The 13372-nt window shown below is 38.4% G+C and overlaps 3 protein-coding genes across 10 annotated transcripts in view; 1 reads left to right on the forward strand and 2 right to left on the reverse strand.

Annotated features, from left to right (window-relative positions):
* birc6 (baculoviral IAP repeat containing 6) overlaps window positions 1–938 on the reverse strand; it is an 84875-nt gene extending 83937 nt beyond the window's left edge. For all 5 annotated transcript variants that reach the window (XM_052581364.1, XM_052581361.1, XM_052581360.1 and 2 more), the window contains exon 1: window positions 528–938. In XM_052581364.1, coding sequence (XP_052437324.1) covers window positions 528–729 — 202 coding nt within the window. In that variant the 5' untranslated portion in view covers window positions 730–938. The remainder of the gene's footprint in view (window positions 1–527) is intronic.
* Window positions 939–1440: 502 nt separating this feature from the next.
* Window positions 1441–4208, reverse strand: yipf4 (Yip1 domain family, member 4). Its single transcript, XM_052580949.1, has 6 exons — window positions 3906–4208; window positions 3512–3665; window positions 3262–3433; window positions 2656–2733; window positions 2454–2567; window positions 1441–2369 (listed from the first exon to the last, which is right to left on the reverse strand). Exons 1-6 carry the CDS (start codon window positions 3961–3963, stop codon window positions 2232–2234), a joined length of 714 nt encoding a protein of 237 aa, XP_052436909.1. The 5' UTR covers window positions 3964–4208; the 3' UTR covers window positions 1441–2231.
* A 490-nt stretch (window positions 4209–4698) lies between these two features.
* exo1 (exonuclease 1) lies at window positions 4699–12845 on the forward strand. 4 transcript variants are annotated; one of them, XM_052580946.1, is made up of 14 exons: window positions 4699–4835; window positions 5146–5414; window positions 5538–5657; window positions 5740–5863; window positions 6072–6209; window positions 7299–7511; window positions 7842–8029; window positions 8204–8306; window positions 9007–9229; window positions 9343–9571; window positions 9712–10252; window positions 11598–11681; window positions 11841–12028; window positions 12577–12845. In XM_052580946.1, exons 2-14 carry the CDS (start codon window positions 5254–5256, stop codon window positions 12689–12691), a joined length of 2427 nt encoding a protein of 808 aa, XP_052436906.1. In that variant the 5' UTR covers window positions 4699–4835; window positions 5146–5253; the 3' UTR covers window positions 12692–12845. The 4 variants fall into 4 exon arrangements, with proteins under 4 accessions (XP_052436906.1, XP_052436905.1, XP_052436908.1 ...); XM_052580945.1 differs by having other exon boundaries at window positions 4711–4835; window positions 5167–5414; XM_052580948.1 differs by having other exon boundaries at window positions 4756–4835; window positions 5245–5414.
* Window positions 12846–13372: the final 527 nt, after the last annotated feature.

The raw sequence follows: 13372 nt of genomic DNA on the forward strand, positions 1-13372 counted from the left end.
CAATGTTTACAGTGATCCGGCAGCACAACAGATCCAGGAGGCCCTAAACATTGAGGATCATCCGGAGGCCAAAAGACTGCGAGATCATTGTCACAACAACAACAACAACTCTATTAAGAGTGAGCGATTACACTCAAAAACACCAATCAGAAGTGATGGACGATCCATCAGGAGCCTGAATAGTAAGGTGTCGATCTTTAAGCACTGATCTATCAAGAGGCCCTGGAGTAAAAGATCACTCTCCGACAGTCCATCATACAAGAAAATATCGCATAGGGACAGAATATTTTTGACACAGTCCTCCATAAGGAGTCCAAACAGAGAAGAGTCATTCCCACAACACAGCACCATCAGAAGATCAGACACTATGTATCAGGATTATCTTGACACTCTCCTTCTCCATCACAAGCTACAGGAGGAAAGGATCTCCCATATGTCTCCACTATGAGGAGGTCCAGCCCCGGATTCTGCACTATGATCCCGGCCGGGTGTTAAATCCCTCTGAAATCGTCCAAACCGAAACTCACCGTGCAGAGCCGAGGCCTGTAAAATAGCCCCGGAGGTGCCGTCGATGACTTTGATGCTGCCCCGGCTGGTGACGGCCAGTATGGCGTTGAGGGCCGGGTGGTAGGACAGACTCCGCAGGCCCTCTTCATCGCAGCGCAGACAGCCGTCCCTGAGCACGACCCAGTCCGGCGAGCCTGGCGAGGCCGCCGCCGCCGCCGCCATCTTCCTGCTATCTTCCCTTCTTGCCTTCCCACCTCTTTCAGTAGCTCCTCCGTGGACGCGACTCGACGAGAAAACGTTAAAGCTGAATCCCGAAGTACCGCTGCGCTTCCACTGCGGGCTCTGAACCTCCTCCCGATACCGCAGGAGCAGCGATTCACCATCAGCGGAGCGGAAACCAGCGGCTCCTTCTACTCACACACTCTGCGTGGAAACGGAACTGGCGTAGTAGTCACCGTGTGATCGTCCGCCGCACCTCAGGGGGCGCTGTCGACAGACAGACAGACAGATAGACAGACAAACAGATAGACAGACAGATAGACAGACAAACAGATAGATAGATAAGATAGATAGATAGATCAGCTTTTAAGGCTCATTTAATTATTAAGTATTATGTCAAACAAATATTTTTTTTATTAAAATCTTTTTTCTTTGATAAAATTCTGTTAGTAACCAACTTACAATTGCCATGATACCTGTCAAGAATTTTGACAGCAAATATCCGACCACAATTTTTAGTGTTTTGATATGCGTCTTGTTTTTAACAGTAGATACAACACTCTCGTATCCTCAAAATATTATACTTAATCACTTTTTTGATCGTTTACTGTTACAACCAGTAACCAAACATTTGAATATGACATTAAGAAATAAATTGTGCAAATAAGTATTATTATTCTCTGACATTAACGAGATTCACAACAAAACGTGTAATTACAGTGTCAATAGATTTTAATTTGATTCATGAACATATAACAATTTCCATACTCAATTGTTTTAGCTCCACTAACATGGTAACATATGTCTGTAGTGTATACATCACCAGGTAGAAAGTTGTTTTCAATTGCATGTTCTACAAATAAAAACTTACTTTCCTTTTTGGCTACATAAATAAAATACACCACAGCCATATAAAACAACCAATTCAAGGCACCCATATAAAGCAGACGTTTTTAATCTAAGCTGTACTGCCTGCATACTCTCTTTTTCCATGTAGAACTAATAAATTAAAAATGAAAACGGATAAGATCAAGAATTCTTTGAATGTATTGGATCAGTCTACAACAACAACACAAAATCGGTTTATCACCAGCTGGTTAACTCCAAAAAAAATTTCACCATTGTGGGTGGTGACACATAATTTCTGTTACATGACTATCATGCTTTCCATAATCTTTTAAAATATAAAGTTCTCCCCCCCAACCCCTTTTGCGGTTTGTAAATATCATGTAAAACCAGGGCTCCAGATTTCGGTTGCAGAAGGATCTCTGCAAACAGGGCTTCCACAGTAAAAGATGCAGCTTTTATTGTGTCCAAAATAAATGGAAGCAGTTAAATACACCAATGTCTGTACACCTCATTCCCCAAAGCATATAGGATTATGAACAGGGAAAAAGAAAAAGGAATCTCCTCCTTGGTCTTCATGGAACATCCCCACTGTGTAGCTCTCCACAGTGCTCTTTGTCAATGTCCAAGCAACGAGCCAATCAAAGCCTGTGGTCAATTCAGACTCCAGTATACAGAGACAGGAAGTAGATGTACAAAAGAAAGATGGGATATATGAGAAGGGGTTTCTTCGTTTTGAATTCATCACCGACGAGTAAAGAGGCAGCACTGTATGCAGCCCAGAATACTCCAAAAAGCTGGGGGGGAATCCATATTTACATATTATATAATCAATATCATACATAATTCATATTCTTTTTTAAAAACAAATTCATATTTACCTTTATGAGTGTAGAGACGACTTCAAAACCCCCAATGACCAGGAGAAGAGGCGCTATTACAATGAGTGGGAGCAAAGAATAGCCAATAACCCCAAGCACTTGCCCATAAGACACCTGTAAATAAAATTAAAAACCATGAGTGGGCATCCTTTTCAACTAATAAAAATAATATGCTATCTGATGCTTTACAGAATATAAATACCTCTCCACCCAGCACTCTTGCAAGAAGGAAAATAGTCAGTGATCCAAATATCCAGATCGTAATAATCCAGGAAACAACCTGATTGTTAAAAAAAAAAGAGACATATAACATATTAAGAAATATTCCAAATTCGATGCATTTCTGCTTCTGTTTTGACTAACTAAATCATGCAAGTGACAAGGAAACTGAAATAAATAAAAAAATTCAAAATATTTACTCTCTTCGATCTTCACACCTTCCTGAAAGTCACTTTAGTATGGTGTTTTTAATATAATATTAATACTGCTATTCTACTATAATACTATTATATTTATTTTCTTATGACTAATTACAGAGAAGTAATAAAAAATGTCTTCTCCCCTTCATTATGGCAGACTGAATATTTATAAATATTCTAAAAATTAAAAATATTTGATGAATAGACTGTGGTTTTAGAAGAACAAATATCCTTTATTTTAGTTCCATGTTACTGAAGATAACCTTGTCATTTGCCTACAGTCCATGGCAATCTATTTTGCATTTTAATGGTAGATCTATGTGCACATGCATCTTCACTATACATATAAAATACTGCTCATGGTCAAGATACAAAGATCCACATCTCACCCTAAACTGTCCGTAGATGGAGATCATGGAGAAGAGCAGGACAACAGCCAGTGGGCCCCAGAAATCAGGATTGTCCCTCACCACCTGTCTATTAAATCCCAGCGAGGGCATGGGCATCAACACACACCTGATCTTATAGTAGATGTCCTTTAAATCAATGTCCAACTCCTCTCTGCACAAACACAACCAATAAACACAACCAAACGCAAATGTGACATCAAGCATCAGAAATTGAGTCTCAAGAACTCACAAGAGCGGTTTTGTGTCCTCAGAATCCTCTTCCTCCACCTCCAGCAACCATCCATAGCCTCTCTGTCTCAGGAAGGTGGTGGCGTAAGCGTCCCTGGTGGAATCAGGGCCCATATTTAGTGTGATATCTGGTGCATCGATGGTGCCGCTGAGCTCTGGTGGGTAAGAGGTTGTTTTTAGATAAATACAGCTCACTACTGCATCCCTTCTGAGTCTACAAACAACACCCATGTCATAATACAGGCTTGATCATTCACAAACTTGGATATATTCTCATATTAATGTGTGCATACATCATAAACACAAACACAAACACAACCAACTGCATTCCATAAAACAGATTCACATATCAGAGAAGAGACGTATGGATGCTTTGGGGCCTTTAACTACTGTACCTTCAGAGTCCGTCGAGGAGACGAAGGTAAAATCTCCGTTGGTGGGAGAGAACTGCATGGCTGACAGCAATAACAGCTCGGGCTTCACTCAAAATCACACACACCGCCGCCGATCGCGCACCCTTCACACCATTGCCACGTTTAACGTTCCTACCGATCAGCTTTCGGACGGGACTGCTGGCTCAAAACAGTCATGGAGGAAGCAGGAAGTGCAGAAAAAAACACAGACGAGACACGTCAAATCCTGGAGCAGAGTGGAAAGGGGAGGCACGCGCTCCACCCAGCGCCAGAAACGAGCACCGACAACACACGTACAATGCACCGAGACGGAACCACCCCGTGACCGTTCTGAAAAAAAAAGGCTTACATGTATATGACATGACATAACATTAATTATAATAAATTAAAGTCCATTAAATATAATGCTTATGTAATATATATTGTGCTTTAATTTTAGACAGCGTTATTGACTGTGCTATTAAATGCATTACACTGCCCTAGAATTGAACTTGTGAGACTGAACTGTAATCAAAATACATAGTTAAAAAATGTCTTCAGTCATTCAGCCTGTTAGTGTAATGTTATACATATGCTCATATGCTTAGTGTTATATGTAACAAAGTCAGAATATAAAAGAAACTTTTAAAAAACACATCAAATCTATCGGCTTTTATGACTGCTTCAGTCTCTTTATCAAACACCCTGTGTCCTGTTGATAATGCTGTGTTTTTAATAAATAAATAAATAAAACATTTCCGAGGTTGTGGAATTCCTTGTCCCGCCTTTTCCACGTTTCTGCGCTGTGATTGGCTGTCTTTGTCAGGCAGACCAATAGGCTTATTCTGTAGTGATGTCACGTTTTTGCCGCTAAAGTTGAACCCCTGTAACATCAGTCGGAGTCAGACACTGAAGCAGACGTAAAAGCTCTCGGTAAGTGTTTTTTTATAAATACTAAAACAAAATAGTTGAATCTACACATGATTAAGGTATTTGCTTTGGCGGTCCGATTCTGTCTATCTCAGCTGTTCAATTTCAAGTTTCGCGAGAATTGTCAGTTTGCTTGGTCTTGGTTTTGGAGGGATTTGGCGGTTGAAGTCTTCCGTGGAGTGGACATATGACAAACATTAAATGTGTTAAGAGTTAGTGTATATAGTTTTTGTCTTTTTTTCATACGTCCTCGCGATTGGACGGTTAAGGAATGTTTTTCGTTGATTTTTGAGGATGTTTTTATGTTCTTCAGTGCATCCTGTATTATCATCAGGGACTTTTGTTTTCATCTGATCGAGTGACACGGGCTGGATTCTGATAAATCATCATATTCAGACGTCTGTCCTTCCAGACAGACAACATGGGAATTCAAGGCCTGTTGCAGTTTATCAAAGATGCCTCAGAGCCTATCAATGTGAAGAAATACAGGGGACAGACAGTGGCGGTGGACACATACTGCTGGCTCCATAAGGGGGCATTTTCATGTGCAGAGAAACTTGCAAAAGGAGAACCTACAGATCAGTGAGTCGTTTAATTTATTTGCATGCAATATCCTGAGTATTTCAGCAGTTCAGTCATTTCCAACATAATTTTCCAGTTAAAATGTGCATTTCTTATGCTCACGTTCATTGTGTGTCCAATCAGGTATGTGTCATACTGTATGAAGTTTGTGGATATGCTGCTTTCTTTTGGTGTTAAGCCAATCTTGGTTTTTGATGGACGTAACTTGCCATCCAAAAAGGAAGTGGAGAAGTCCCGGCGCGAGTAAGAGGAGAATATTTACTGGAGGAAAAGTTTGTTCGTTTAATTAAAAATTAAGAATATTTAATGTATATTTCATTAACAGGCGTCGACAGGCGAATCTGCAGAAAGGCAAACAGCTGTTGCGGGAGGGAAAGATATCAGAAGCCAGAGAATGTTTTACCCGCAGTGTTAATATCACCCCATCTATGGCACATGATGTCATTAAGGTGAGACCATTGTATCTGATATCTGTAAACAGTATTTGTTTTGGAATCAGTGAAAAAACATTTATTGAAATGAATATACTATAATGTGTTTAGTAGAGAGTGGATGTTATAGTTAATTATTATGCAATATTGGAAATGGATTGATCAAGATTTACCTTTTTTGTTCTGTTTTGCATCTTTTTCTTTATGCATGTTTTCTGGTTTTCAGACTGCCAGGATGCGTGGAGTGGACTGTGTTGTTGCTCCATATGAAGCAGATGCCCAGTTAGCGTTCCTTAACAAATCTGGTATCGCTCAGGCAGTGATCACAGAGGACTCGGATCTGCTGGCATTTGGATGTAAAAAGGTACCAGTGCAATGTGCAGTCGAAAAAACCATTGCCTAGAAACCAGGGTGTGTTTTCACAAAACCTCTTAAGGCTAAAAGAACCTTAAAAATAATGGGCAAGTGAGTCCTACATTTAGGACTCATTAATTTTTGCTCTAAGACTGTTTTACAACGTGTTTTAACACTAATGTAAGAGGCTGACATTTAGCTGAACTTATACTTGTTTAATTAGTGAGATGTAGCCTGCATTTGGAAATCTTTTTTTGAATGTGACAAGTAGCACTTTTATTTTAAACCTTTATTTGAATATGGCAACATAAAGTTGCGCTCTTCAATATTTCTATAAAGAAATCTCTGACCGAGACTATCAGCCAATCACTGTATGCATAGTTAGTAAGCATGCTGACATCATCTATAGCAACGAGGTCAACCCCGCCCTTACTCTTAGCTTAAGACTTTTCTCTATTCCATAGTAAAATTTTGTCTCAGCAGCTTTGTGAATAGGTTATAAGAGAGAACTCTTTTACAAAAATACTTTTACTGCTATTTAGGAGAACTCTTAGTGGTAAGATAAATTGTTTTGTGAATATGGGCCCAGGTATTGACCACAGTCTGGTGTCATGCAAGTCTGCACTGAAAAAAAAAACACTTTTTTCTGTATTTGTCTTGTTTTCCAGTGAAAGTATCTAAACGTCCTTTCAAGATAAATGTAAAATTGTCAAAAAAATTAACAATTGTTTAAAAAATAATATATATATATATATATATATATATATATATATATATATATATAAGTTCAATTATTATTTTAATAATATAAAAAAAATGATCATGTGAGACTGAAAATAGAAGACTGTTATTGAAAATTGGAAAAAATATATTACTGTATTTATTTTGATCAAATATAAATGACCATGGTGAGCATAAGCAACCTCTTTAAAAAGCATTTTTTATTTTACCAACCCCAAACCTTTGAAGTGTAGTTTTTGTAAGCATCTAAAAATATTTACCAAGACTTCCGGGTGGTGCGGACAGACATGTTGGAGGACAGTGAGGGTACTAACTTGATTTAATTTTAAGAATTTAATTTGTTGTGCATTATTTGAAGGTGATTTTAAAGATGGATAAAGAAGGTAATGGACTGGAGATTGATCAGTGTCACCTGGGCCGTTGCAAGTCTCTCGGGAACATCTTCACAGAGGAGAAGTTCCGTTACATGTGCATTCTCTCTGGCTGCGACTATCTGCCATCTCTATATGGCATTGGTCTGGGAAAGGCATGCAAGCTGCTCAGGATGGCAAATAACCCAGATATTCTGAAGGTGAGATAATAAAACGAGTTGGTTAGAATTATTTAGTATGCTAAACTGCCACAACAAACAGGTAATTATGTGCTCATACTTAATATGCAACTGATCATATTACTAAAACGGCATGCTTTATCACGTCCCTCTCGCTCTGGTAAGATTCCCACGAGACACACTGCCTTCTGTGTTCTGTGTATTGCATTAAATTGTTGTCCTTCTGTGCATTTAAAACATATTTTAGTGGAGAACCTATTCAATCTTTTTATTGTGAAAACAAATGTAACCAGTGAGCATAACTAGAGTATAATTCAGCATTAAACCAAGTAATTAGTCTCTGTCATACAGGTGATAAAGAAGATGGGTCAGTACCTGAAGATGGACATCGCTGTGCCAGATGAGTACATTGAGGGGTTCACAAAAGCCAACAACACATTTCTGTATCAGCTGGTCTTTGACCCCTTGAAGAGGAAGGTGGTTCCTTTGAACCCTTACCCGGATCACATTGACCCCGCTTCCCTCAGCTATGCTGGAACGTATCTTTTACACATTGTATATTGATTAAAAAGGAACTGCTGATCTTACATTTTCACTTAATTAAAATGTGACAGATGCAGATGCTATTTTTAAAGTTGAGCCTTTTGGTAAATGTATGTTTGTGTTGCAAAGCTCTTTCTGATTGAAAATTTAACTTAACTGATTAAATGCAGTAATGTAGGAGATGAGAAAGGGCTGGAAATGGCTCTTGGGAATATGGACATTAACACAATGCAAAGGATAGATGACTTCAACCCTGACGCACCTTACACTCAGGTAACCTAATCATCTTTAATGTATATTTGATTGAACTTACGGATACATTTTGCAGAATAGCCCAATTTTTTGCTACTATAGAACTTTTTCATATTTTTACAACTTTTATTTGAATATTTTTATGTTATTATTAGGCTTGTCATTTATCAGTTTATATATATATATATATATATATATATATATATATATATATATATATATATATACATATACACCCACACACAGGTGCATCTAAAAAAAATTAATATCAAACATTTCTAGATAATATTCAATATTCATTTCAATAGTCAATATTCTAGATTCATTACATGTAAAATGAAACATTTTAATTTTGATGATTAGAGTTTACAGCTCAGCGCATGAAAGTCCAATTTAGTATCTAGATTAAACCTTTTCACAACATTCAAATTTTCTGAGATGCACTTATATTATATATATATATATATATATATATATATATATATATATATATATATATATATATATATATATAATAAGCTTTTATTTATTTTATTCCGTTTGTTTTAGCAATTTTAGTACTTCAGATTTTTATTTCAGTTTGTAGCCAAGGTAGCATTTCTTATTTTCATTAAAATTCTTAATAGACATTTACAGAAAATTATTTGTACAACTTTTAAATGTAACTCACAATAGTAACAATGAAGCAAAGTACCTAAGCTGTCCCTCTCCTCTCTTCCAGCCCTCTAAAGCTGCTCGCAGTAGTTCATGGAATGACAGATGTGACAAAAATGTCCCATTGCAGAAAAGTATTTGGAGCAAGAACTATGAACCAGGTAGCACCCAGCCAACGAAACCTACAACCCCTAAAAGACCCCCTCCTACCCGGGGGAAAGAAAAGATCATCAGCGTGCAGAGCCTAAAAATGCCCCAAAGAGAGTCACAGGTGAAAAGACCCCGTGAAGGTAAGCAGGCCTTGGTGCAATGAATATAAATCTCAAGAATGGGACTGATTATTCTGATAAGACAGCTAACTGGGTATGTTTATATGTGATGTTTTTTCTTTTCTTTTTTAAAGATAGCAGTCTTTCTGTGGATGACCTGTTAGGGCAGTATTCAGCTGGTGCAAAGAGACGCTGTCTTGAAACTCCGCCCACCACTGAGCCGCTGACCAATGACTGCATTGTTTCTAAGGAGAAGAAGGGGTGTGGTAGCACAGTTGGCCAACCTCGAAATCGCTTTGCAACACTGTTGCAGTGGAGGAACCAATCAGAAGAGGGCACTGGAGAGCAGGTCACGCGCAGTAGGTATGAGCACGATGGGATACTTACTAAAGCAATGTGTACATCACAAGTTTGTTTGCTATCACAAGTTACTATTAGACCTTAATTTTCTCATTACACACTCAATCAAGGGTTAAATTGTATCTCACTGTAATCTCCATCAGGTTCTTCTGCCATGGTGAACCCAATATGGCAGAGACACACGAAGACGCACTAAAACAAGATTCACCTCATCCAGCGACGTCTCTAGAGACTTCTGTCTCACAGTCTGAAGGAAACACACCAGCATTGCGTCAAGACCCTGACCCAGAGAGAGAGCAGGCCAAAGATGAGTCGTCCAGCCCATCTGCATCACCATCTCACTCCTCCAGGCCTGCTAGTTTCCGTCTCGGGGTCTTCAGTTGGTCAGGAAGCACCAGAGAAATCAATAAATCTGCTTCACAACAACCCACCTTCACCACAGACAGACACCGCTCTTCCACACCTTCAGGGTTATCCACCCTGCAGCAGTTCCACAGAAAGAAGAGCAGCTTCACTGGGGTAGGATCAGGGCTTTCTCTCTCGTCCTCTCCTGTAGAGGGCACTGAGGATGCAGAGAAATCTCCCGGGTCTCCTCCATCTCAAGACAGTGCATATTTCTCTCAGTCTAGCAGCATCTCTGCTGGTGTGGAGGACGCCCTAGTCATAGAGGACAACTCCGATAAGGTGAGAAAAAGCTCTTTGATTCGTTCATATTTGATACTGTCAACCACAAAAGAATATTTCACCCAAAAAAATCCCCATTTCCTCATTTGAATCAATGGTAACCAAACTGGGTTGTGTTTCCCAAAAGCATCGTAAGCTTAAGTACATCATAGACCCATTGAAACCAATGGAGCTACAATCAGCTATGCTTTTGGGAAACACAGCCCTGTTCGGTTACCATTACATCTTCATTTCAAGTTTTGCAGATAAAATAATGAAAAGGATGAAGATTTTTCATTTTGTGGTTAACTATACCTTTACGTTGCTTGCTGCATGACTTAATTGTAGTATAGTAATTTACAGTATAGAAATTTACAACAATTTACTTAGTTCTAATTAGGGGTGACCTCGAACAGTTGAAGATTCGATGCTTCGATAGAATGAGCCTGATTCGACTGCCAATCTCACAGTCGAATATTCACAGAGGTGTTACGAAACGAGGATCATGCTGTTTTGTCTATATGGGGGTGTTCAGTGTCCGATTTCAACTATCGGTTTTCTCCCAATAAGTTAATCTACAGTTTATTACGCTAATGCTGTAAATAAGAATGTGAAAAGAAATAAGTAAAAAAAAAATATTATTTTTTTATGTGCATGAATAAATCCAACCAATCCTGTGACAGATCTAAGTTTCACTCTCCGTGATCCAAATCTTTACAAGACTCAAATTGACACAGGCTGAGTGAAAGTCTACTTTTTATAACCTAGGTGATCAACAAAAACAAAAAAAAACATTTCAGCCTGTTTTTATTTCGATTTTTGGATGCTGTTAACGTAGGCGCAGAATGGCTGAGCACCCACAGAAAAACAAGAGATATTATCTTCACTTTCACTTTTATTTTGAATGTCTGACTACTTGATTCTTGGTAATATATTTAACCTGCTGCCCCCAGCACACATGATTCCACTATCAATCAAATATCGGCAAGATTCGACTATGCAAATCCTCAGCCGGGGACACCCCTAGTTCTAATATTAGGGATGCATGATATATGTTTATTGGATTGAATTTTTAACTATGTTTAACAAGCTACTTTGCTCCGTTTTAATAGATTTTATATTTAAGATAACTTCTGTTATCTAATGCTCACTTAGAGTTTAGAATAATTCAATGTGGTGTTTAGCACATCACGATAAATAATTCCGTTTTAAACTGTACATTACAATGTGGTAATGACTGCATTTACTTAGCATTGAATTGATCGATTTACTTTTCAGTGTTTTATTTCTAATTTATTGAAGCAAAATCGTATTGAATTTTAGGATTGACCATTTGTCAGTTATTTATTATTTATTCTTTCCGAAGGAAAAGGAGAGAGATTCAGATTTGTCCAGCAGCCCAAGCAGTTCTCCCACAGACAAGCTGAAACCTGCTCTGAACAGAACAAAGGCACGTCCGTCTGATCATGACCCAAAACCACACTCTGCATTCTGCATTTCCATTTCCTTACACCGTAGAGTGTGGGAGTGGGGGGGGGGGGATTAAACATTGATATGATTTTTCCCCACACCTCCACCCTCAGTCTGACTTCCCACACCTGTGCTTTAGGTTTCAGGGTTGTCTCGGAAACAGCCTTGTGGGCAGGGTAAAGGCAGTAAAATCGAGACCACCGCTCCTGCCAGACCCAGCGGTCTGAGGAAGAAAGCGAGTGGGAAAAAGTGTACTGTCAACAATGAGAACAGTCCAGGCCTGCAGGCCACCATCAGCGGCCTCTGGGGGGCCTTCAGCTTCAAGAAGTAAGTCAGCCTGTGTGTAAGTATGTGATTATGTAAATAAATGAATCAACATGGCAGATGGCTAGTCCAATTCATCTTCTACTGTTTATTTATGGCTGTCAGTATCACCTGTGGCCAGCAGGGGCAGTAGTGGGATAAACCTGTTAACACAAGGAGACTAAACTAATGGGAGTGGTGCTGTTACCTATATGATATGTGAATACGAAAGGTGTAACTAATTGCTTAGGTAAAGTGAGAGTCATTGTCATAGTTTAGAGAAGGGTGGTGCCTGCTCTCTATGAAAGAAAAATACATTCCCATTATGCAATCAGGCCTGAGTTGAATAATAAGAGCCTGAGTCAGTGCAGGATTGAAGAGGGAGGGGCTAATCAACATAAGAGTTAAATGTAAAGTCAGTTTGAAGGTGAAACTAGAGAAGTATCTGATTACTGCTTCTTTCTCCTACTTTTTGGCATTTTAATTATATTTTAAAGCCATATAAAGCCATATGACAACCAAAATGCTTTGATATGAATGTACTGAAATGTCTCTACATGTGTTTGTTAAAGGGACGATCTTAAGCTGAGCGCTTGCAAGAAAGGAGAGCCCATGTCTCCGGTCAGGGAGAATGTGATGACAGAACTGACCGAAGCAGAGCAAGAGATTCTCATCATCGCAGAATGAAATGTCAGCTTTTCAATCAAATCATCGTTTCTTTTAACAGTAACTGTCTTTCAAACATACTGTGTATGTTCATATTTTTGTATGATAAATAAACATTTTAGTATAATGAATTTGTTTTTTAATTTCAAGTCAATAAAGACATGGTTCTCTCTAATGTTTGTTTTCTGATATGTTTCCTGGTATCATTTAGTGTATTTTTAATCCTAAGAACAAGCTATGCATGAATTTGATATTTTAATGGTGTGGGATCACTGAACCTGCCTGTGTAACGTATAGATAGCTCTAACAATCATAAGTAAGCTTTTATGTAGCGAACACTTATTCAATAAATCAGACTGAATCCAGATTATTTTAAAGAAATGTAATCTATTTATTTATATAGTGTAATTATAAATGATTTAGCACTGCACACATCATAAACAAACTGACCTCTTCACTGTGACTTCTCTCTGATGACATGTAAAGCAGTTTGAGGGCTTGGCAAAAAGCTTGTTCAATTCTCAGATGAGTTTCATTCAATCATTTCGTTTGTAACGCCCGCTTTCTACAATCCAATTCAGAAACACATCACTAGTGAAAAATCCAGACGTTTCTGTTTCATGGTGACTCGCATGTTATTGATGCATTAAAAAAATTAAGTTTATTTTACTTTTTGAAATGTATTTTTAAAATGGTTTTAAC

Source organism: Carassius gibelio, chromosome B17 (assembly GCF_023724105.1).
Source record: "Carassius gibelio isolate Cgi1373 ecotype wild population from Czech Republic chromosome B17, carGib1.2-hapl.c, whole genome shotgun sequence".
NCBI lineage: Eukaryota > Metazoa > Chordata > Actinopteri > Cypriniformes > Cyprinidae > Carassius > Carassius gibelio.